At 43.2% G+C, this 23,918-nt stretch overlaps 1 protein-coding gene across 1 annotated transcript in view; it reads left to right on the top strand.

The window, feature by feature from the left end:
* LOC146811606 (extracellular calcium-sensing receptor-like) overlaps positions 1-23,313 on the top strand; it is a 275,799-nt gene extending 252,486 nt beyond the window's left edge. Inside the window, exon 6 of the mRNA XM_085615084.1 lies at positions 22,391-23,313. Coding sequence (XP_085471210.1) covers positions 22,391-23,313 — 923 coding nt within the window. The remainder of the gene's footprint in view (positions 1-22,390) is intronic.
* Positions 23,314-23,918: the final 605 nt, after the last annotated feature.

Here is a 23,918-nt window from a genome sequence, read left to right as displayed (position 1 = left end):
AACCAATGTTCATACTGTAAAGAGGAAGGTCATTTTAAATACAGTTGCCCTAGATTAATGCAGCGGAACGGTAATGCGTATGGCGCAAGAGGTAGGGGTGGTCAGCAAGCTCCTAGAGGCAGAGGGCGTGGAAGTGTTCCCCAGAACGCGCGTCCTCTGCCGCCTCAAAGTACCATCAATAGCTTTGATCAGCAAGCTAACGCGACTAGTAATACGGCACAGTATTATAATAATGATTATTATGCAGAGGACGGTGATGCAGAGAATAATGATTACTAGGACAGCCATCGACAGAGAGAGGGAGTTGTTTCAGTGCCAGTGGATCAGAGTGGACCGTATGTTGAGGTGACTACAGCAAATGTAACGGAGCCTTTTCTGCTAGACACTGGTGCTGCAAAGAGTTCAATCATGCATTCAAAACTCCCTGGCGCACCTTTGTCTGGCGATATAAATGTTTCAGTAGGTTTTTCTGGCGCCCCAGTTAGGAACCCGATTTCCAGTCCCATGTCACTTTCTGTTGGACCTTGTGAGCTGAAAGCGCCCCTGATTCTGACAACAGGTTGTGGTGAGAATTTGCTAGGATTAGATTTGTTGAAAAGATTGCACGCTACTCTGTATTGTTCTCCTTCAGGAGTACAACTTACATTAGGCAAGAAAGTGGTTTCCCCAATGTATTTGTCTAAAAACACGATGCCACCTGAATTGTCATCCCTTCCGGATGCCCTTTGGGCTACTGGTCCCAATGATGTGGGCCTCTTGGAGATACCGCCATATGTGGTGACTCTAAAGGCTAATGTCAGACTGCCACGTATTTCTCAATACAAGATCTCTAATGAAGGGCAGAAAGCATTGTTAGACATTGTCAGCGACTTGATTAAGAAGGGTGTGATTGAGGAAACAAGAGGCAACGTTTGCAATAGTCCGATTTTACCTGTCTTAAAACGAACGGACCCTTCACAGCCACCTGTTTACAGATTTGTGATCGATCTCAGAGAGGTTAATAAGATTGTTGTGCCACAGTTTCCGGTTGTCCCTGATATAACTGCCTTGTTAACGATGATTCCAGCCTCTGCTGCATGGTTTTCAGTGATTGATTTAAAGAATGCTTTCTTTAGCATCCCAATTGCAGAAGAGAGCAGAGATATTTTTGGTTTTAGTCTGGGAGGCCGAAGCTTCCGCTTCAAACGCGCTCCCCAGGGCTACTGTGAGAGTCCATCAATATACAGTCAAGCTTTGAAGGCGCAACTTGATGCACTTGTTTTACCTAGTGGCGCTATCCTGATTCAATACGTGGACGATTTACTGATCGCCGCGGATACTGAGAAGATCTGTAAAGAAGCCACATTGTCACTGTTGCGCCATTTATCCGCATTCCATCACAAAGTGTCTCTCTCTAAGCTGCAATATTGTCGACAAGAAGTGACCTACTTAGGTCATCTCTTATCGAAGGAGGGAAGGAAACTGACCCCAGAAAGAATTCAAGCTATTGCACAGTTGAGTGTGCCAAAAACACAGAGAGAAGTGCGTGCTTTCTTGGGCATCACTTCATACTGTAGGCATTGGATCCCTAGTTTTTCTTTATTGGCAAAACCTTTGTTAGCCTTAACATGCAAAGACACACCGAATCCTATCCCATGGTCTGAAGAGTGCCAGAAAAGTTTTGTGGAATTGCGTAATGCATTATGTTCAGCACCTGTGTTGGGTACTCCCGACTACAGTAAGCCTTTTACATTGTATGTTCACGAGAAAGATGGATGTGCGTTGTCAGTGTTAACACAGCCTTTTGGCGACAGACCGCGCCCATGCGCATATTTTTCATCTACCTTGGACCCTGTAGCAAGGGCATTGCCAAGCTGTCTGAGAGCGACAGCTGCTGCAGCGATGTCTATCCGACAATCTGCTGGTTTGGTAATGGACAACACATTGATCGTTATGGTTCCACACGCTGTAGACACATTATTAAATAGGACCAAGACACAACACTTGACTAGTGCACGATTATCGGGCTACGAACTTACACTGCTAGCTAATCACATACACATAAAAAGATGCAATACGCTGAATCCAGCTACATTGTTGCCAATTCCAGCAGACTCAGATGAGATTGAGCAGCATGATTGTCTGTTCAGAACAGAAGAAGAGACGAAAGGGAGAGTAGATCTGAAAGATACTCCCCTGACTGAGTGTGATGGCACTTTATGGGTAGATGGGTCCTGTTTCAAGCTCCCTAATGGTGACACGACTGCTGCATATGCTATTACGACTTTGCACACGGTTGTGGAAACTGCACGAGTGCCACATAATTCGGCCCAAGCAGCAGAATTAATCGCCCTCACGAGAGCATGTGTGTTGTCTGAAGGAATGAGAGTGAACATATACACAGATAGCCAGTACGCCTTTGGCGTGGCTCATAATTTTGGGCGTTTGTGGAAGGAGCGTGGGTTCCTGACGTCGCATGGAGCTAAAATTCAGAATGGCAAGTTAGTGAATGATCTCCTTGAGTCACTGACCCTACCGTTGCAAGTTGCGATCATGAAATGCAGTGCGCACAGGAAAGTCACAGATGATGTTGGACGTGGGAATGCGTTTGCTGATGAGACCGCGAAAGAAACTGCACAGAATGTGAAGACTAGAATGTATGTTGCAGGCCCCGCAAGATGGGTTAATGATGTGGGAATGTGTGAGAACACAATAGAGAGTGTGAAGTCGCTTCAAGCTGAAGCCACAGAGGAAGAGTTAAGTAAGTGGAGAGAAAGTATGGGTAAGTTGGATGAGAATGGTTGTTGGATTGATCTGACAGAACATAGGCGATGGTTGTTGCCTGATGCATATGTGCTTCCAGTGGTTACTATGGCACATGGAATGGCACATATCAGTACGAAAGGTATATGCAAGTTGTTGGCTCCAGTATGGCAGAATGCTGGGATTCCCAAGTGTGCAGAGAACGTGGTCAAGAATTGCATAGTATGCTTGAAGTACAACCCTGGTAGGGGAACCCCAACTCCGGCTGGTCACTTTGCACCCCCATCATGTCCATTTGAAGTTTTGCAGCTGGACTTTATTCACATGGAAAGATGCAACAACCTGAAATATGTATTGGTGGTTGTTTGTGCTTTCTCAAAATGGATTGAGGCTTATCCTCTGAAAGATAACACTGCCCTATCCACAGCCAAAGCCCTTGTGAAGGAGTTTTTCCCTAGGTTTGGGATGCCAAGAATGGTGTGGTGTGATAACGGAAGTGAGTTTGTGGGTAAAGTGATGAAGAATGTATGTGAAGGGCTAGGGATAAAGCAGAAGTTCCACGCTGCAAATCACCCCCAATCAGCTGGACTAGTAGAACGCTACAATGGAGCATTAAAGCTCAAGCTGGCCAAAATCCAGGCGAGCACCGGTCTTAAATGGCCTGACGCTCTGCCTTTAGCACTCCTGTCCACCAGAATGACCATACACTCACGAGTGGGACTTAGCCCTTACGAGGTCGTCTTTGGCCGCCCGGCTAATGTATGGGGCGTGCCAAGACCGGCGAAATTTAGCGAAGTAGAACATCCAGTACTGCTCGATTACCTGTATGATTTGACTGTTAAACTGCGTGTTTTGCACCAACAGGTACATGATACCCTTCCCCAAGCCTCTGAACCTCCTGGACACCCTATCAACCCTGGTACGTGGGTGCTAGTCCGAAATTTCCAGCGCAAGAGCAACGACGAGCCTCGCTGGATCGGCCCTCATCTTGTTCTTCTTTCGACAAGATCAGCAGTGCGAGTGAAAGGGAAGAAGCACTGGATTCATGGTACCCACTGCAAAGTAGTCCCCTTGCCTCTGCCATATGACCAGTGGGTCAAGGAGGGTATCACCGACTCAGAGACAGACATTGTACCTCGCTTCGTACCATTCAGTGACGCACGCATAAGAGACACAGTTTCAGACCAAGAGAGTGACAATATTCTGCAGAAAGCTGTGCCACCATCAAGTCGATTGGACACCACTGAGCCTGAACTTTTGTTTCAAGACCAAACAGCACCTGGCCGTCTCCGCTATAATTTGAGACCAAGGCCCATGGACAAATAAAGATTTCCTCATTATTTCCCTTTTGACATTTTTTGCTCTCCCATCTGAAGGACTTTCTTGATTTTTGTTTTTTGAACCACCATCCGGGTTCTGCCGCAGGGTCGCAGTGCCAAGACTTTGGGGTACAGGCCGAAGACGCTAGGTCAACGGTTCTGGTTAGTCTAGGGCGTTTCCCTGGACAGACAGGCGTACTCCTTAGCAGAAGAAACTCATCCACCGCGAGCGGCCCGAGTAGAGGATGGAGTTTTTTAAGATGGAGAGACCGATTGAGGAAATGAACTTTAACGCAAGGATGTGTAGAATTATGAAAAGTAAATGTTTTGTCTTTTTGTGCCTTTTTACACTGTGTAGCATAATAATGTTTATTGTAGGATTTGTGTTTTTCTCCGCTCAAAAGCCCATTGAACCCACTCAACAGCCTATATCTCTTTCTACTGCCTCCTCTCACTCTTTTCACCCTTTGCCTGAGCACGAACAGACCAGACGATCAGAGTTCGTAAATAACTCGTTTATCCAACTCTTGCACCAGCACCAACTAATAATGAATACGACCAATTGCTGGGTGTGTGGGTTAATGCCCCATACCATTAACAAGGGTATTCCCTACCTGGTGCTGCCGTACAGTTACAATGGATCGTCGTGGGCATTCCAAACCATGTTTCTCTATGCTCTAGATACATACTCCCCTCGCCAACCGCGTTCCATCAGACCTATCACCAATAATAAGGCTTTGATGAAAGGAGTTGCCGATATGAGTAGGGATATTAATGCATACTCCTCTATTCCCAAAGAAGAGTTGAGACCTTATGTAGGATGGAACGCGACGGGGTATAGTATTAGTCTGGGTGAAAGACAGCGAAAAATCTCATCTCCAATCTGGGTCGTACCCCACATGGGTCGGTTCTGCTTACAGAGTAATGGTCAGAATCCTAGAGCTCAACTGGGAAGAAGTGACTGTACTGAAACGTACACCTTCCCGTCACAGTTTTCCCCTGCGTTTTTGGCTGCCAAGGGCACCTATTTCATCTGTCATGACCGAGCATATACATGGCTGCCCCCTGATTTCTCGGGCACATGTTATATTGCGAACTTGCTACCGCCGACATTTACTGCTGCCTCTGACTATCACAAGACCAGAGTTGTGAGAGGTGTGATTAGTAAGGAGGATACTGCCGGTCAAGAAGCAGGAGACTTCTTCTTGGGTTTCCTGCCATTTTGGGGACCTATGGTCAATAGTAGGAACCTGAGACAGCTGACTCATGTGGTTGAATCCACTGTCAATGTAACGGCTGGTGCCCTTAGTAATCTGACAGCTGAGCTCCAAGCGGATCGCCTTATGACTCTGCAGAACCGCATGGTTCTAGATGTTATTCTTGCAGACCGCGGTGGGGTATGCAAGGTCATCCAATCCAGTTGCTGCATTTTCATACCAGATAATGCTCCAACAGTGTATCAAGCCATCTCCAAACTCCATAAAATATCTGAAGCCATACACGTGGATAAGGGAGATTGGTCACTGGAGGGGTGGTTCTGGGAATTGATATCTGCCTGGGGTTGGAAAGTTCTGATGGTCATTGGAATGATCTTAGCCATTCTTTTCCTGTTCTGTCTGTGTATACAGTGTGCTCCCGCGATATGTGGTCTCTGCACTACCTTATGTGTAAGGAAACCTATATCGAGGGACGAGCTAAGTAATAGGATGATGCTACAGCAACATCTCCATGACTTCGTGAACATTGACCTAGACTCGGATTAAGATGAGTATAGTGATTGCCTATGTAAGGGCAAAAGGAGGGTCTGTCGTACTTTAATATTCGGGACCGCGTAGGGGACAGGGCCCTACCCCTGTCTATCTTGGTATTAGCGAACCGCAAATGGTAAATGCGGCATGTACGAGTGCTTTATATATCGTTCTAGCTATGGATGCACTGTGTACACGTTATTCAGCTTCACTACGCGGGTTCCATTTTGGAAGCAGTGGCCATCTTGTCATTGCCCTCACATAGGCTATGATGGAGTTAATACGGGCCTCACAGTACATGGGCTTTCCCTCTGACTTCTCTGTGACCTGGGCAGCTGGCTCTGCTGCCCCGGGTCAAACCGGTCTCACGAGCTCCCCTTCCTCCGTCCACCTGTGATTAGCATCAGGGTTTGACCCGTCATAAAGCCCTTTCATTCTACACAATCCCCCGGCTAATCTCTTCCACACCTGCTTGTTCCTGCTTTATGACTTGTTTCCCAAAACAGGAGATGCTCATGTTTATTGGGGGGTCTATTGACATACGATGTGGGATCTGAACCTTACTGTGTAAATCATTGTGGGCTGGCCGAACTGGAATGTGGGATGGTCATCATGACTCTGCTTTTTCGTTTGTAATGTATACCTTTATATGACCATATCGTAAACCAAGGAATGTGTGCCTGGAGCATGATATTTTGTACTTAAGGAGAAGTCCGTTCCTATGATTTTCAACAGTCTCCTGAGAACATACACGCTGTTGTACTTCTAGGATACCTGTCATTGGTCTGCAGCCAATAAACGAATCTTTGACTTCACCCAGAAGACTCTGTGTTTCTGTAGGTCCGGAACAGGGTGAACCCAGAAGTCATAGGGTGTGTGCCCCTGCACCGCTGGGTCTAAAATACCCAGTACTTCAGGAGGGGGCGCGAGGCACATTGTCGGTGCCTGCCCCTCCGCGAGGAAGCCTCGGAGCCTTCCCACCAGAACGGAGACGTCGCGGGAGTCCCCCGAACAGCCGGTGAGTGTCTAGAGGGCTGGGGGACTCCGCGCATGTGCTGGGGGGTGAAGGGAGCTGTGTTCACGAGCCCCGTGAGGCTCCAACGAGAGGGGGCATGCGTATTTAGAGCGCTGACGCTCCAACGACTGGGGGCACTTCAATAGAGCCCTGTGAGGCTCCAACGACTGGCACATTGTTTCTCGAGCCCCGTGAGGCTCTAGGGGGCATTTCGATTGGCACAGAGTCCAGAGGGACTCCAACGACGGGGCATTGATCGGTTAGGGCCCCGAAGGCTCTAGGGGGCATTTCGTAGTGAGAAGGGCGGCCCCGGAAGGCAGCGGGCCGCTCCTACATGTCCCAGGGCACATTGGTGGTGCCCATGCTCAGTTCTACAGCTGCCCAGCACTTAGTGGGCAGCTGCAACGTTTAGGTTGGGGATAATTGCTTTTTAGCCTGCGCAGCTGGCGCAGCTTGACTGAGACAGTGTCCTAGCTTGGACCAGGCCAGTTGGCCCAGGGACTGCCACAGGTGGTGGCATAGGAGTTGTGCGCAATTGTGTCCCTACTTGCACCTCTGAATGTGTTTTGACGCATCATGTGCCTTGCTTTTACACCTCTGAATGTTTTATGCATCATGTGTGTTCCTTCCTTACACCTCTGAATGTTTTTTATGCATCATGTGTTTTCCATTGCTTTACACCGCTGAATGTATTTTATGCATCATGTGTTTTTCGTTCCCTACACCTCTGAATGTTTTAGGCATCATGTGTAATGTGTGTTTACCCCTATAGGTATAGTGATACTTAGGTGGTTGTTTGTTTCCTACTAGTACAGGTGGTGCTAGGGAGGTTCTAGTTCCCTGCGTGACAGTCTCCTAAAGTAGTTAGGGTTACGTAGGTGGTACTGCCCCGATACCAGTAAGTACTGGTTGTGTGCTATACAGATTATTTTTGTGCTACAGTGATTTTATATATTTTGTGTGCTAAATATCTAAAAAGTGCTAATTCCTGACAGTGGTCCAGGTGGCCCTGTCTTGTACATAATCCCTTGTAAATTCTGCCCGTGCCTGTTGGCACATTGTAAAGTGTGTGTTTTTATCTAATGTGTTGTGTATAATACAAAGGTTATTTTTATAGAATACCTTGTGTGGAGTTTCCTTTGTGGTGGGCCTTGGGTGTTGTTGCTGGGTGCGCGCGCAAACGCTTTACACATCGCCTCAGAGATAAGCCTGACTGCTCGTGCCAAGCTACCAAGGGGGTGAGCAGGGGTTATCTTTGGCGTGTAACTTCCTTGCCCTGACTAGAGTGGTGGTTTCTGCCTGACTTTGGCGCAAGCCTTGGCCAACCAGAAATCCCAGTTCTAACATTTACATTAAAAATATTACTGAATTGCACGATGAACTTGTACCACTGGAGTTTGAAGATGTATGGACAAGAATGGGAAAGAAAATAGTTGCTATTAAAAATTTCTTAGCTAAAATAGGTAGTACTGTTATAGGTAAAATTCTGTTTCCATTAACATGTGTGATAGCTGCAGTATTAGTGATAAGATAAGGGTGTATGTGTTGCAGGAAAAAGAAAACAAATAATAAAATAAAAAGCGATAAACTTAAGAGAAAAGGAAAAGATCCAGAAATTGATTTTGAAGAGATAGCCTTAGATGAGTGGAAAGACAAAATGTATAAGAAGGTAAAAAGAGATGAATATGAAGAAACTGAATTTTGAGCTATGAGTAAGAAGTCATTTCAAGTTTCCGTAAAAGGGTACTAAATTTGTGTGTTTTGTGGTGATAAAATCACCAAAGGGGGGATTGCTGGAGCGAGGTTTTCCCTAAGGATTGTATACCTCCTCCATTTCATCATTTTGAATTAACATGAATAATTGATTAACATTAATAGTATTTATTAATTGTTTGCTGTGGGTTTAATTAATGAACATTACTAATTAGAAAATACGTGGTAATCGCATTTGCATGGCTTGATTGATACGTAAACTAATTTCGTACGCATACTAATGTCGGATATTTAGAAATTGCATGATATATGTTGCTTTTTGTGATGTGATTTGTGAATCGTGCTTTAAATTGTGAGTATAAACTGCAATGCGCGTTGTTTTTGCTAGATAAATACACACACATAGAGGGGTTAGTGAGGGAATAACATTTTAATAGTCATTTCCATGTATTAATTACGTTTTATGTTTCTTTGCTTAAGTTGACCTTTCTGGAGTGGCCACAAAATGGCTGCCATCCCTATTCTGACGCCCTGACAAGACATAGAAGTCACTGAGTGAAGTGTGCCTGCGCTAAAAGATGAGCAACAATAACCTCGTCCTGACCCCAGGCAGACTGTACCCGGGAAGGACATCCTGGGAGAAGCACCAAGCATCAAACAAAGGACTTTTTGAACTATGAACTGTTATAATTGATGACACTAAGGAAACAACCCCGCATGGGAATCAACATACCCTGAATGGACTAGAAACTGTTGCTAATCTATTTACAAATTGAGAAGCTACATCTAAAGCAACATTTAATGTATGAGAAGCAGGAAGAGTGATCCTGGTTAACCAATTAAATTTGTTCTGAAATATGTATTGAAACATTTTTGCTGATAAAATTTTCTATAAAAGTAGACTAGAGAGGGTAGGACATTACGCTTACTTCTTTTGCACCCCATCACTTTACCAGATTGCCTGACGTTATGCTGACGGAGAGGACGGTGACACTCCTGGACAGCTGCTACCAGAGACTCTGATGGACTGATCTAATGCCCAATTAACTTACAAACTATTTCTTTGATTCATGGGCATAGAGACGAAAGATCTGAATTTGACATAGAGGACGCCATTTAGCCAGATTAGGTAAATATGCAAACTAAAATATTGAATGCTATATGATTTTCCTTATGCTTTAATTAGCTAAACATATTATTGCATTTAAAGAACTGTGTTGGGTTATTATTTGAAGTATTTCAATGTATATTGTTTAGAAGAATAAGTGTTGCTATTCCCAGCAACTGGCTGATCCATGGCCAATAGAATGGGAGGAACTGCTAGGTTATAATGTATTTGAGATCCTGGTGAGGTAGGGAGGTAGGTAAACTTGTCGTTACACATCAGGTGATTGGTGCACTCTTCCTCCCATATCCAGCGCATGGAATAAAGAAAGAAACTCCCCTCTCTCACTTTCTCGAGGACCATTGATATTGAAAGTAGAATGAATGATTGGTGTTATGGGCCCCACCAGTGAATGAGTGAATGAAATGTGGTCCGGTCTGTAGCGAGGGGATTTGTGGTGTTCAGCGCTGGAGCACTACATCAAGGATGCATTGCACACAGGCTGATTCTGAAGAAGCTGTGGGGCTTGCGATGCGGAGTTCTGCGTCATCGTCGAGGATGCAGTAGACGAGGGGCTTACAATGTGAAGGCCTGCATTGAGGATGCATCATGCAATGGTGGTTCCGATGAGGCTGCGGGGGGTCATATGAAGTCCTGAGTCAGAGTTGTGATGCACAGCTGTTCTAATGAGGATTTCTGAGGGGCGATGCATTGTCCAGCTCCTTTGATGTGGAATTTCTGAGAGGCAATGTGTCGCACTGTATTGCTTCTGCTGGGACCATAGATGGGCTGACAGAGCACATTTAGGTTTACTTCCAAGGGTTCAGTGCTGTAGTGGCACCATTTGGGACAGCAAGACTCACGGCTGGCATAGTCCAGGAACGCGCTGATTGTTACGAACGCTGTTGCTCCAGGAGGGGACTACCTGTCCCAGACACCTTTGCCAGTGAGGGAGGAGCCACAACTGCACGAGCGCTATAAAAGCGCCAGGAAGACACCGCAGCGCGGGACGCGCTGATTGTTATGAAAGCTGTTGCTCCAGGAGGGGACTACCTGTCCCAGACACCTTTGCCAGTGAGGGAGGAGCCACAACTGCACAAGCGCTATAAAAGCGCCAGGAAGACACCGCAACGCGGGACGCGCTGATTGTTACGAACGCTGTTGCTCCAGGAGGGGACTACCTGTCCCAGACACCTTTGCCAGTGAGGGAGGAGCCACAACTGCACGAGCGCTATAAAAGCGCCAGGAAGACACCGCAGCGCGGGACGCGCGCGGGCGGCGCCAGGGCAAAGCCCGGGCCAAGGGCGGGCCCGTCCTTGCCTGTCATCGCCTGGAGGAGACTGGGCTGGGCCACCCCTCTTTCGTTCTGGTCATTCCTGCGCCTATCAATCAGGTGAGCGAAAGTTATTGCCCCCAATTTACAACATTTTGCAGCTTTCTGTTTAGTATTAACAGACTAACAATGGGGAAACGTACCATTCCATCTGTTACGAAATCAGCCACAACGAGTATTGAGAATATGCTGGAAAGAGCTGTTAGTATTGTGAGCAACGAGATCGAGCTCACTGAGAGGTGCCTATCTCTTGGTTTAGGGCAATCTATGTTATCATCAGGATTGACTACTGACACTACTGACATAATCACAAGCATCCCCAATTCTCCTGTTTTGGCATGTGAAGAGGCCCGCGATATAATTACTTCAGACTCACCAGAACTAAACCTTGCAACACCTACTGCCCCGCTTTTAGGGGCAAAACGTAAGAGGTAACCTGGAAAGTCAACTTGTGCGAAAAGAAAACAACCAACTCGCCCGTGTTCCACCCGCACAACTTTAAATTCATGGATTCGTTCATCTACCAACCAAACATCTGTGGAGGCTTTAGTGCATGCCCCATCGACCGCGCATGCTCCACTGATCAAACCATGTCTTTATTCAATTGGAACTCAGACTGAGACTGATTTTCTGCTCCCTATCATCACAGATAGTGATAATTACACCAGGGCTATTGACATTAATAATCTGATTAGTTTGATTACTGATTGTGTTAAACCTTTACTCAATAATTTCCTTTCCGCAGTGAAAGATTGTATTTCTGATGCTCAGCTTGCTTCAAACCCACAGCCCATAGCCCACACAACGGACATTGTTTCCCAAGTTGCCCCTAAGTTATCCACGCATACAATTGTTAGACAGCTGGCCCAAAATGAATCCATTATTAATATCCCTACCTATTACCAAGATATTTTTGCTTCTTCTGCTTCAAATCTGAGAACTACCGATTGTATGACATGTAATAAAATTTGTTCATGTCTAGATAAGAAGGGAACTATGGAGGTAAAAAGTCCTTTGGAACACACTACTGGGTTCAATAATGTGAACCCAACAAACAACTTGTTAATCCCTTCTAATGCTCCTATTCCCCCACACAGCGGTGATAGTGATAGTACAGTTAATACTCGACATAAGGTAGCCACTGATTTAATTCCTAAGATCCTCACTGAGGGAAATAATGTGGTGCTAGATCTACCCCCGGAGGCCTGTCCATACGTCGTGGTTTTAGCTGGCGTCCCTTTCTTAAGGAAAGACCAGAAAGAATCTTGGGAGCAATTACGCTGCAAATGCGTCGATTTGCTATCCAAGCATAAGCGATTCAGGCCATCCTTAATTGAAAACATCATTATGGTACGGCGTGTGGGCTGGCTTGGAACATCTCCCAAAACTATTAAAGGGGACTGTATAATTATTAATTTCCGCAGACATTCAGTGGCAAAAGCTATCCTATCGTCGCAGAGGGAGGAGATTAATCATAGCACTGGTATATGGGCACTACCTCTAGGCTATTTTTAGAAACCAACATTTGAAGCATTCTTTCCCAACCCGCACAACTTCATCCCAACTACTTACAGATTTACACCGTTATCAGGTTTGGACTGTCAAGATTGACTGCCAACTCAGTTAACAAGTGAAATATTGAGTGATGCACCTGTATCAATAGCGACTGATAAATGTATTCAGGCTAGCAAACAGGATATAGCAATCACAAAGAAAGATGATTCGACACTCAACATTTTGAGCTGGAATGTTGCTGGTTTGGCATCTAAGTTAATCTTACCAGATTGGAAGGAGCCAATAAGTGGTCAGGATATTGTAATGTTTCAAGAGACTTGTGCAACCCAGGAACTGTCTATGGAGGGTTTTGAATGTTTCAATATTTTGTCCCCCATCCCTATATCAGGAAGGCCCGTGGGTGGACTTTCTACCTGGATAAACATCAAGGCAGGTGGTCGCACCAGGATCGTGCACACAAACAGCGATACATTTCAAGCATCCCTCTATACACGGGGGGCTTCATTTTACATAATTAATTTTTATAACAATGATTTAAAAAAATTTCCCAATATGAACTTTTTTAAGTTGTTTGATTTTATTTCAAAATTAGAAAAAGATTGCAGTGCCCTAAACAAAGATATATGTTTAGGTGGTGATTTTAATGTTAAACTCCCTAGAGTCATTAATTCCGCTATTCGGCCTAATACTATTAGCCCGTTATGTAAGAGAGGTGAGCAGCTAATGAATCATTTAAGTTCGCAAAATTTTCTAGACATTATGGAAATTGCTGCCATTGATGGATGTATAGTACCAACTTATAGAAGTCGGGGCTCATCCTCCACTATTGATTATATTTTTGTAACTGCCCCTCTTGTAAACCATGTGCTAAAGGCAGAGGTAATCTCAACAATACAAAGTGACCACAACCCTATTAGCGCCACTTTAAGTTTCACACGCCGCCCAACGTACGAACAAACGCAGGGAGCAAGTGACTTAACGATATCAACTGATAATCTCCGACTTGTGTGGCGTGGTATTGATAATAATGCATTGTTTCATACAATGATTAAATTGCATCAGAACTTGGTCAATACCTGTTTGACACACAAAGAATGTAATACAGAGGTAGTCTATGCTTTCTCAGAACTCTGCTCTGGTATTAAAAATATACTGTCAATATACTGAACATAAATTTAGACCCAGGGTGGTTTGATGCAGACTGTTCTGCGGCTAACAGAGCACTAAGAAAGGCACTTGTAACTAAACCTAGAGATAGTCTCCTTGTGTCGACACTAAGAAGTAATTATAAGAAGGCTATCGCACGCAGGAAGGAGGAGATCACTAATGATCACTGGACTAAACTTGTGCGTGCAAATGAACTAAAAAATGGCAAGAACTTTTGGAAAGCAGTTAAAGACATGAAACTTGTGGGATAATACATCCAAACCAATTAGCTGTAACATCTCTAGTGAGTCTTGGGAGGCTCATTTCAGCAAAATGTACGCTGCCCCTATTATTTGGGAACCTAGGGAGTTTATATACACTACCAATATTCAGATTGAATTACCTGAAGTCGAAGAAGCCATCAGTCAAAGTCTGGGAGGTAAAGCCCCCGGCCCAGACGGTCTTCCGATCGACTTCATTAAGAGTTACCCCGAGTTTTGGGCACCATTACTCACGAATGTTTTTAATAATCTAACGAATTCATCTATCCCTGAAACTTGGTCTTGTAGCACTATAGTTCCAATTTTCAAGAAGGGTGATCGATCAAACGCGAGTTGCTACAGGCCAATATCATTGATTGATAACACCCTAAAAGTTTTGGGAAGCGTGTTGTTCAACAAGATAAGTTCATGGGCTGAGGAATTTAAGGTGTTACATCCATGTCAGCTGGGATTTAGGAGTAAGGTTGGCACTGTGGAACAGTGCCTTAACCTCAATTTGATTATTGGTAAATATAATGTAGCCAAAAAAGTCCCTATGTAAGTGGCATTCATGGATCTCACATCGGCCTTCGACTTTGTAAACAGATCACGATTGTGGCAAATCTTGTTGGATCTTGGGCTAGATGATTCGTTAGTTTCTTTTTTTGAATACACAGAGACCTAAAAGCCAGGGTGCGCATTAGCATGAACGGTGAGATCTCCAAAGCTATTGAAGTAGGTAGAGGGGTCAGACAAGGCTGTGTACTGGCCCCCCTCCTATTTATTTTATACATCAATGATTTAACTAAATCTTTGCTGATCTCAACTAAAGACGTCCCAATGATTGGTGGTAATAAAATTCCTGCATTGTTATATGCTGACGATGCAGTTTTAATGGGGCGTACTCCTAAAGCTCTACGCACCCTGGTGCAGGATTTTGTTAAGTTTATGGCAACTTTGGATTTGTGTACAAATTTTAAAAAAATCGTTTTTATTGTCGCGTGGGTCTAAGAAACATTCTAACCCCACAATTGTCATAAACTCAAATCAATTATTGAGCACTTGCACCTTCCCGTACCTTGGTTTGACATTTGCATCCAATGGATTACGGAATGACCATATAGCCCATTGTAAACGAAAGTTTATTAACTCTATCAACACTATACTGAGGTTACCCAAGCCGAGGAATATAGAGGTAGTGTCATCCATTATCAAAATGTATAGACTGCAATGCACACCAACTGTAACATATAGGGCGGAGGTTTGGGGGAATACAGCCAGCACGCCTATCCAGCGTGAAGAGAACAGATTCTGTCGCAAGATTTTGGGCGCGCCTTTCTTTTCCTCAACGTTTGCTGCTCACAGAGAACTCCATCTACCTTATGTTGAGGACTTTATTAAGGCTCGCCCAACCTTGTTCTGGCTAAGAATCTGGAAGAATCCGGCTGCACATTTGACAAGGGAGATAATCCTAGACTGTTTAAAATGTGACAAAGGGATGGATATACCGTGGTTAGCAGGGGTCCGGAAAAGTTTAAGTAGCCTGAATATGGAATATCTTTTTTTAAACCCCTTGCAACACAGCTCTTTTAATATTAAAATATTGGAAAAGACTCTTTATGCTTCCTATAAAGATGCACGAATATCATCTGAGTGTAATAAAACCTCAGTTGCTAGATATATGCAGATAGAAATGTCCCCTGCTATGCCCAGATATCTCTCTAAACCAATTAGTTGCTGGGAAAGGGGTTTATTCTTCAGGCTTAGGACAGACACCATGAAAAATCTGTTGTCATTTCCTATTGGGTTCACACACAAATTTAATTCATTATTGTGTCTCTGTAATAATACCCAAAAGCAGTCAATGTTACATTTCTTGTTCTTCTGTAGTTATTACTCAGCCCCCACTAAAAAACTCCTGATCCCATATTTTAAAACTCGACATATTACTGATTACAAGGTGGCTTATGAGAGGGTGCTAGCTATAATTGATGATGAGCTATGTTTAAGAGTTGGATCATTCTTAAAAACTGTGATGCGTTTACGTAAATTTATGCACCCTGATTAATCGATCTTTTTAATTGTGTAATATTTCTGCGTTTTTAATAATTTTTTAATGCTATTTTATTCTGTACTTTTATGGATATGTTGCTTTTATCCGAATAAAGTTCATATTATTATTATTATTATTATAGTCCAGGTGCTGGGGTTCAAGGTGAATGAAGCCTGCTCTCTTCCTGCAGCTTCTCATCAGGAGGCCAGATATTAGGCCCTTGGGGTCCCTATGGTGGTAGTGGGTTCAGAAAGAATGTCCAGTCCTACAATCAGGCAGCAGGGCAGTAGGAAAGGAGGGCAGCAGAGTGGCAGTTTTTCTTGCAGAGCAGCACAGCAGTCCTTCTGATCCTCCCCACAGGTCCAGTTGTGAACTGAATAGTTGAGTCTGTTGCTGGGATTCTGCACATACACAGAACTATGCGCAGGAAAACAGGACCTCAGGGTATAGGGGTTGCACCTTCCTACAACCTTGGTACCCAAAATCCCAAAAGCGACTAGCTATTGTGTCTCATTTGTTCTCCTACATAATCACGAAGCTACAAATGATTGGACAACCCAGAACACAACACTCCCGACTCTCTCGAGAATCGCAGCATCAATACATTCCCTTTTGCTTACTCACTCGTACTTGTCCACAATAAGAATTGTCAGAGTCACAGTTATAGTTCAAAATGTTTATTTTAACTATAGTGCTCTATATAATGCAGTTTACGAGCCACTACCAGCAGCGAAAAGCATAAACCTAAAACAGCTTGCATGGTTACAATTCCATAGAATAAAAAGGGGGATGTCATCATATACAGACAGTGGAAAAGGGACCATAAGACCTAACCACCCTCCCCTTGGCAAGGTGAAGTTTATTATATAAAGGAAGATCTCTGGGCTTTGTCAGCAGACTCCATACCTTAGTGCCTAGACTGAAGTTTTACATCATAGGAACAGAATAGATCTTCTCCCTGGAAAGGTCCCTCTCCAAGTGTGTGTTTGAATAACATGCATCCCCATAATATCAAAGCACGAGTTTCCAGCAGCGCAGCTGTGTTAGCATGTTTTCTCGAGGTGCTAGGGACTGACCAGAACAGAATAACAAAGGGCAATATTTATTGACCTTGCACATCCTGTTCAGACTAAACTCCAGGAAGAGGCAGAGAACATAGAAAGTAGACAGTTCTTATATGAAAGGCACAAGCAGAGTCTTGCAAAATAAAGTGATGTCGTAACATGTGCAAAAGCAGCATCATGGCAGCAGAGCTCAGGCTAACTTAGCAATGTCAACAATGACCTTAACTGACATATAACAAGTCTAAGGGTCCAATGTTTATACCTGGTACCCACTTTGAAGTAGGAGAAGGTTCTGGAGGTTTCTACCCCCTGATGTTGTAGGCACCCCTTCTTCCCTGCCCTGGTCCCAGCTTTTCACAAAACACTAGTTTCAAATCCTTTCTGAGTGTGCTCAGGCAGAGGCTTTGTGATGTGCAAGTGTGGTAGGTGGCAAATCCTAGCCCTCATCAACTCATCCTGCAACACCTGTCTTCTCTTTGTCTCACTGTCTAGGAGCAATACACAAATACCAAATGCCAGTTACACCTAGGCACCAGGTGCAGGCACCAAATGGTTAGGACAAACAAATGCTAATTTTCCAAAAGTTGCATTTTCAGAATTGTGATTAAAATCCGACTTTACTATTAACAAGGGTTTTTAAATGCAATTTTTGGGACGCCAAACTCGACATTCCTACTTGCTCCCAATTGAAAGTTATCAATTATTAAATTAAATAAGCTAATCCAGTGTAATCCTCATAGTATTAAAAAAGAATCTAAGAGTTTTTCTCTTGCAGGGCATATGCAACTTAAAAGTACATGTCCAACTTTTAAAATACACTGCACCCTGCCTTCTGAGCCGTGTAGGGCCAACTCAATGGGGTACTTACATGAATAAAAAGGGAGGGTAGAGCTTGGCAAGAGGTTTACCTTGTTAGGTCAAAATGGCAGTATAAACCTGCACACATAGGGAGCAATGGCAGGCCTGAGATATTTTTAAAGGGTTATTTTAGTGCATGGCAAAATCAGTGCTGCAGGCCCACTGGTAGCATTTAATTGTACATGCCCTGGGTAATACCATTTTACAAGGGACTTACAAGTAAATCTAATAGGCCAATTGTATGCAAACTAGCCTTACCCTTTGTAAAGGAGAGAGCACAAGCATTTTAGCACTGTTTAGCAGTGGTAAAGTGCACAGAGTCCTAGAGCCAGCAAAACCAAAGTCAGCAAAAACAGGAACCTGGAAGGCAAAAAGTTAGTGGAAAACCACACCATGGATTCAGGTCCAACAGTTTTTATTTTTTTGTTAGTGCTCAAAACTCATGAATTTCTCAAAGGCTTCAATTCCATGCTTTCAGTTTATTGCAAATGTAAAACTCATCTATGAAACCTATTTTACGTTCAACTTGCACATTAAACTGCGCGTTTTTACGATTCACTGGTCCTCTGCTTTGAAACTTTCTCATTGAGTGCTAAGTACAGTTTCCTCTTTATGTAGAGTAGTTTCCAACACCCTTGTCTACCAATCTTTTTCCTCGTTTCCCTGTAAACAGTCTTCATGCTTGTTCCACTCTCTGTGAAATTTACAGATGACGTGATGGTGAAACACATATTTCAAGTTGTTCATCGGACAATCACTTCTGATCAAAAATTCGAAATTGTGAGTTTCAAGCATACAAACTTGACTTGTATTCAAAGGTTTTACTGTTCCGAGTACGACCAACACCTTTTCAAATATAAATATCTCAAAAACTACTAGACAGGTTTACATAAAAAGTCAAAAAGCAGATTTTCTGAGTAAAGTTTTGCTATCATGAATGAACAAATGAAGGAGTTTATAAAGCTCTTGGTTACTCCAACAGTGTGTCCCAGCGCTAAATCCAACCTAGGTCACAGTTTGCAAGACAACCTATGCCACTTTATGCCAGAGTGACCAGAAGCATCTTGAGTGTCTTTCCGAAAGGAATTTCTTGGGAGATGCTCTTCAAAGCAAGAGGTGTTCCATTCTCCCCAAGGCAACAGTAAAAAAAGGAACGTCCACCGCTTCTAATGCGCTGAAAGCATAGCACTCTAACTTGGTGAGCAGACGAGGATCTAAGCTGTTGAGAGACTTGGTAATGATGAATCCAAATAATCAGATGTTGAGGGCCACGTTTATAGATGCCCTGATGCAAAAAAAACAGAGCTTTAAAAATGATCCTTGTCTTAATAGGAAGCCAATGTAGATTGCAAAGGTGTCTGGTAACCGAGTTCTGTCTGTAAATGCCCAGAATTAGGAGAGCTGCTGCATTTTGTACAGTTTGGAATCATTTGAACCAATGGGGATCTCGAGATAAAGTATATTCTCGAAGCCCAGCCTTGCAGTAAATAATGCATAGAGAACTGTCTTGTGGGCAGATAAAGGGAGAAGTTCTATACATTGTTTGCTTGACCACACAATACACCAAAGCAAGCCCCAGCTACAGAGAAGACCTGGGAATGAAAGTCAAGCTTGGTTTCAATTCTTACCGCAAGATTCCTTCTACTGTGGTGAGAGGAGGAGGGGGAAACTTATTTGGCCAACCATTACACTCAGTGTTTCTTCACAGGCTTAAAGAGACACACCTCAGTTTCATCTGCATTCCACTGTACAAGGCTCTCTTGCAGCCAGATCAGCATATCTGTAGCGAACCATGCTACGTTTGATATAATTTCATTCAGAAGCCTTTGCTGTAATGTAGAGCAACATTTACAATGGGAAATTAAATGTGAAACATTTTTTTTGACTCACCACACACTTTTTTTCCATATAGATGGACGCGCACAAAACTTGCCATGTGAAAACATAGATGCATGATGGACCGACCCGTGGAAATTTCTCAAAAACTAAAAAAGTTATAAACCAATCAAAATTCCTGTGATTTATCTCTAGCTGTGGTGTTATTTGATGACTTTGCAAGAAAGTTGAAATTACAGGAGTGGATATCATGCTAAAGGTCTGCCAAAGTACATGCAGATTTGACAAATGACAACCGCATCCCAAACCTTCGAGTCCTCAAAATCAGAGGTTCATAGATATGTCTGAAGCAATGACGGACGGCGCAGGTAAGTGCGATTGGGCGGGGATGGCGTGGTGGGAGTATGGGAAGTCAACAGACGGCGGAATAGGTAAAATTACATAAATAAATAAAACCTATTTTGTCGACTCCCCCCTACTGCCCAGCCCCGCCCCACTGTGCTTACCTGCACCGGTCATGAGTGGTTTGGAGGTCCAGCACAGTTATTTTTGCATATGGCACACAATGCCTGGTTCTGAGTTCAGAGCCGACTGCGCACATCACATTTTGAGCAGTAGGACCCATGACACAGGCACTGATGAAATTCCGACTGCAGGTTAAGGCCTTGCATTTGGAGCTTGCATACCATAACTATAGGACATGTGCAGCAGACACAGTGGCATGAGGGCTGATGCAGGCCCTTGGCCCACTGCCTGTTGAGCATGACTAAAGACTGAGTGAACTGACCTGAATGTGTGGTTTTTGACACAGAGCTGATATGAGCCATGCTCTGCTTCCAGAGCCTTCATGTAGCAAGCTTGCGGGTGTGCGGGCTGGCAGCGCCCTGTGCCCAGTGCTCATTGTAAAAAGCCATGAACTGTCAGACCTGTGGTAAAGTGGTGACACAGGCCTCACTCCACAAAACCAAGGTTGTGTGTACAGCTGATACAATAGTGCAGTGACCTGACCGAAGATCTGAAAGGCCTTGAGGCCTTAGCCCACTGCTCTCCTCGGTGCACCTTGGAGCATGGACTGACACAGGGTCTGCTTGCACATGGCTGAAAGCTCTTTACCTCCATTATAACCAATATGTGTGATAGATGCAGCTAGCATGAAAAAACCTCAATAAATCACAAAAAATATTTTTTAAAGATGCATTTTGGATACCTTTGCGTGTAAGTCATTAATGTAAATTAACAAAAAAAATCTCAAAAAGCCATTGGAAAACCTCACATACAGTGAAGATATGATTCCATGGCAAAATAAAGCAAACAATAACTAACATCCCTTGTAGTATTCATACCTTGCAGATAAATCATTGGTGATATCTTCAATGAAATCACTAGTGATAACACTGCTGATATCACATATGATAAGTCATATATAACTGAGTGATGTTATTGCAATGAATGGAAAACCATATTTAATAACCGTTGAAATGTGGAAAGATATGTCAGCGGTCCCTATAAAATATGGTCCTTTCATGACAGGTTCAACCTATCTGTGCATCATTAACATTGCCCATTGTTTAATCAATATTTTGTTGACGAAAGGTTACAAAACACGAATATTATGTTTCAGGACCACATCCATTGTAAGCTGTACCTTGCAGATAACAACGTTAACAATCTTTCCCTTCTGCAGACTTAATATTTTTTTAACTAACCAAAGCATGTGTTTCTAGACTTCTTGAATGACGTCACAGTGAGAACTTCAAACTACTCTACAGATCTTTACATTTGTGTGTTGTTTAATCAGCTTTCTATTCATGAAAGAACATTATAGATCCAATCAGTCCCTGTTGTAATATGCACCTTGCAGGCAGCAGCCTAAAAAATCTCTTCCTTTTATAGACAGAATGATTTTTTAACAAAGTAAATAATGTGTTCTTAAACGATCTAATTAATTTACTACTAGTCAAACATATAGTCCAGTCTTTCACTTACTGTTTTCAATAAACATTTCCTTGTTTGCAAAAGCACATTTTGACGCTAACTGCCCCAAAATAAATATTTGATTCAAACAGCATATAACAGGTATCATGGAACATTTACAAGCCACTTGGCCTTTGGTCTTGTGATTTATGATGCAGGGAATGATACAATCTGCAACATGTGTTCACTCGTCCAATCAGGTTCCTTGCTACTTCAGTTTTTCATTGACTGACTTGGACTATTCAAAATGGCAGCCCCAAATTCCAGATGTCTATAATTGATTTGAGCTCGGTTAACCCTTAGTTGTAAGGCATTTTTCCAAAAGGTGCTGAACAGATCTTCACAAAACCAAACCATATCACAGGTTGCACTACATCACTTCACCTCACTCAAGTTCGTTAACATCCTACAGTAGTCTTTCATACAGCTGCAACTGAAATGTCCCTATAAGAATTAATGTTTGGCATTTCTGGGAGCTTTCCTACCCATACAATTGTTTTAAGGTGAAGCCAAATTCATTAAATTAAACAGCAGTGCTATTGAAAATATGATGTGACTATTTACAGCAGGTTCGTTGATACTGAAAAAGTGAACGTACACAATGACTAGAAATGCATTTTTTGCTTTCACTAACCATTGTTATATCCATACCACAAATCTGTTTTTTACATATTGATTACCTCAACTACGTTTTCACTGTCTTTCCTAGATTCCTCAGACTGCATGAAGTGCCCTGATGACCACTGGTCCAGTATCTTAAGAGATAGATGTATACCAAAATCTATTAGCTTCCTGTCCTATGAGGAGCCTCTTGGTATGATATTGGCGTTAATGTCTATTTTCTTCTTCCTAAATGCCTTCTGTGTCTTTGGTGTCTTTGTTTGGTACCGGGACACTCCAGTGGTGAAAGCTAACAACCGTGGCATCAGTTACCTCCTGCTCATCTCACTCATGCTGTGCTTCCTCTGTGCATTGAATTTCATTGGCCGTCCCACGAAATGGACCTGCATGTTACAGCAAATCATCTTCGGAGTCCTCTTCTCCCTTTCTATTTCTTGTGTGCTTGCTAAAACTATCACAGTTGTCATAGTCTTCAGAGCCACAAATCCCAATAGCAATCTTAAGAAGTTCTTAAGTCCAAAGATTGCTTACACCATTGTACTGACCTGTACTTTAATTCCAGTGACTATTGGGGTGGCTTGGCTGACAACCTCCCCTTCTTTCCCAGAACATAGCACTAGCCCTGCCATGAAAGAGATATTCCTTGGATGCAATGAGGGCTCTGTTGGATGGTTCTACAGCATGTTGGCCTTCTTGGGGCTCTTAGCTTGTGCCAGTTTCTTGATCTCCTTTCTAGCCAGGAACTTACCTGACAGCTTCAATGAGACCAAGTTCATCACATTCAGCATGCTAGTGTTCGTCAGCGTTTGGTTGTCATTCATACCAGCTTATCTGAGCACAAAGGGAAAGTATATGGTTGCTGTTGAGGTTTTTGCCATTTTGTCATCTGGCGCTGGACTTCTCTTTTGTATATTTGGTCCTAAAGCATTCATAATATTTTGGAGGCCAGAAAGAAACACAAGAGACTACTTATCTTCAAAATCAAAGTCAAGTTTGAAAAATAAATACTAATGCTAACCATGCTTCGTGCATGATTTGGTTTCCACATAATTTACTTTACATACTGCATAAAGGAGTACATATGTAGCACACAGCTAAGCAATTGTTCTACCGTACAAAGTCAATTTCACATCACAAGAACATCTTGGGAATGACATCCTAATAGTTCAACAGCAAAAGCAATTGGACTTTTCTTTCAAATAGCAAATTCTAGGATGGTGTGCAATTCAAATAACTACAATATTTAGTATGTGTTTATTTATGTTTTAAGGATGAAGTCACATTGTAAGTACTTCCGATCTAATGAGTTCTGAACCACTGATAGGGATTAAATGGCCCCCCAGATACACAAGGTCATCCAGGCCATTTTTTCAGGGCTTCATTGGGGGCACCTGAACTTCAATTTAAGTCTGAACGAGTAAACGTAGACACTTTCATTTCAGAGTGACGCCCTGTTTAATGATAGAATTGTAAACAAAATAGCAGTGCATAAGAGTGGTCACTGTGGGAGAACAGTGTTAACAAAACCAACTCTTGTTTATGGGAAATGTTGGTTGTCCATGTCAACGTTTTACAAATGTAAATCTTATACTTATTTCAGCTTTGATTTCCCAGGT

The sequence above is a fragment of the Triturus cristatus genome, chromosome 7 (assembly GCF_964204655.1).
Source record: "Triturus cristatus chromosome 7, aTriCri1.1, whole genome shotgun sequence".
In the NCBI taxonomy this organism is placed as follows: domain Eukaryota; kingdom Metazoa; phylum Chordata; class Amphibia; order Caudata; family Salamandridae; genus Triturus; species Triturus cristatus.
Note: the sequence above shows the minus strand (reverse complement) of the source record. Positions and strands in the feature narration are given on the sequence as shown.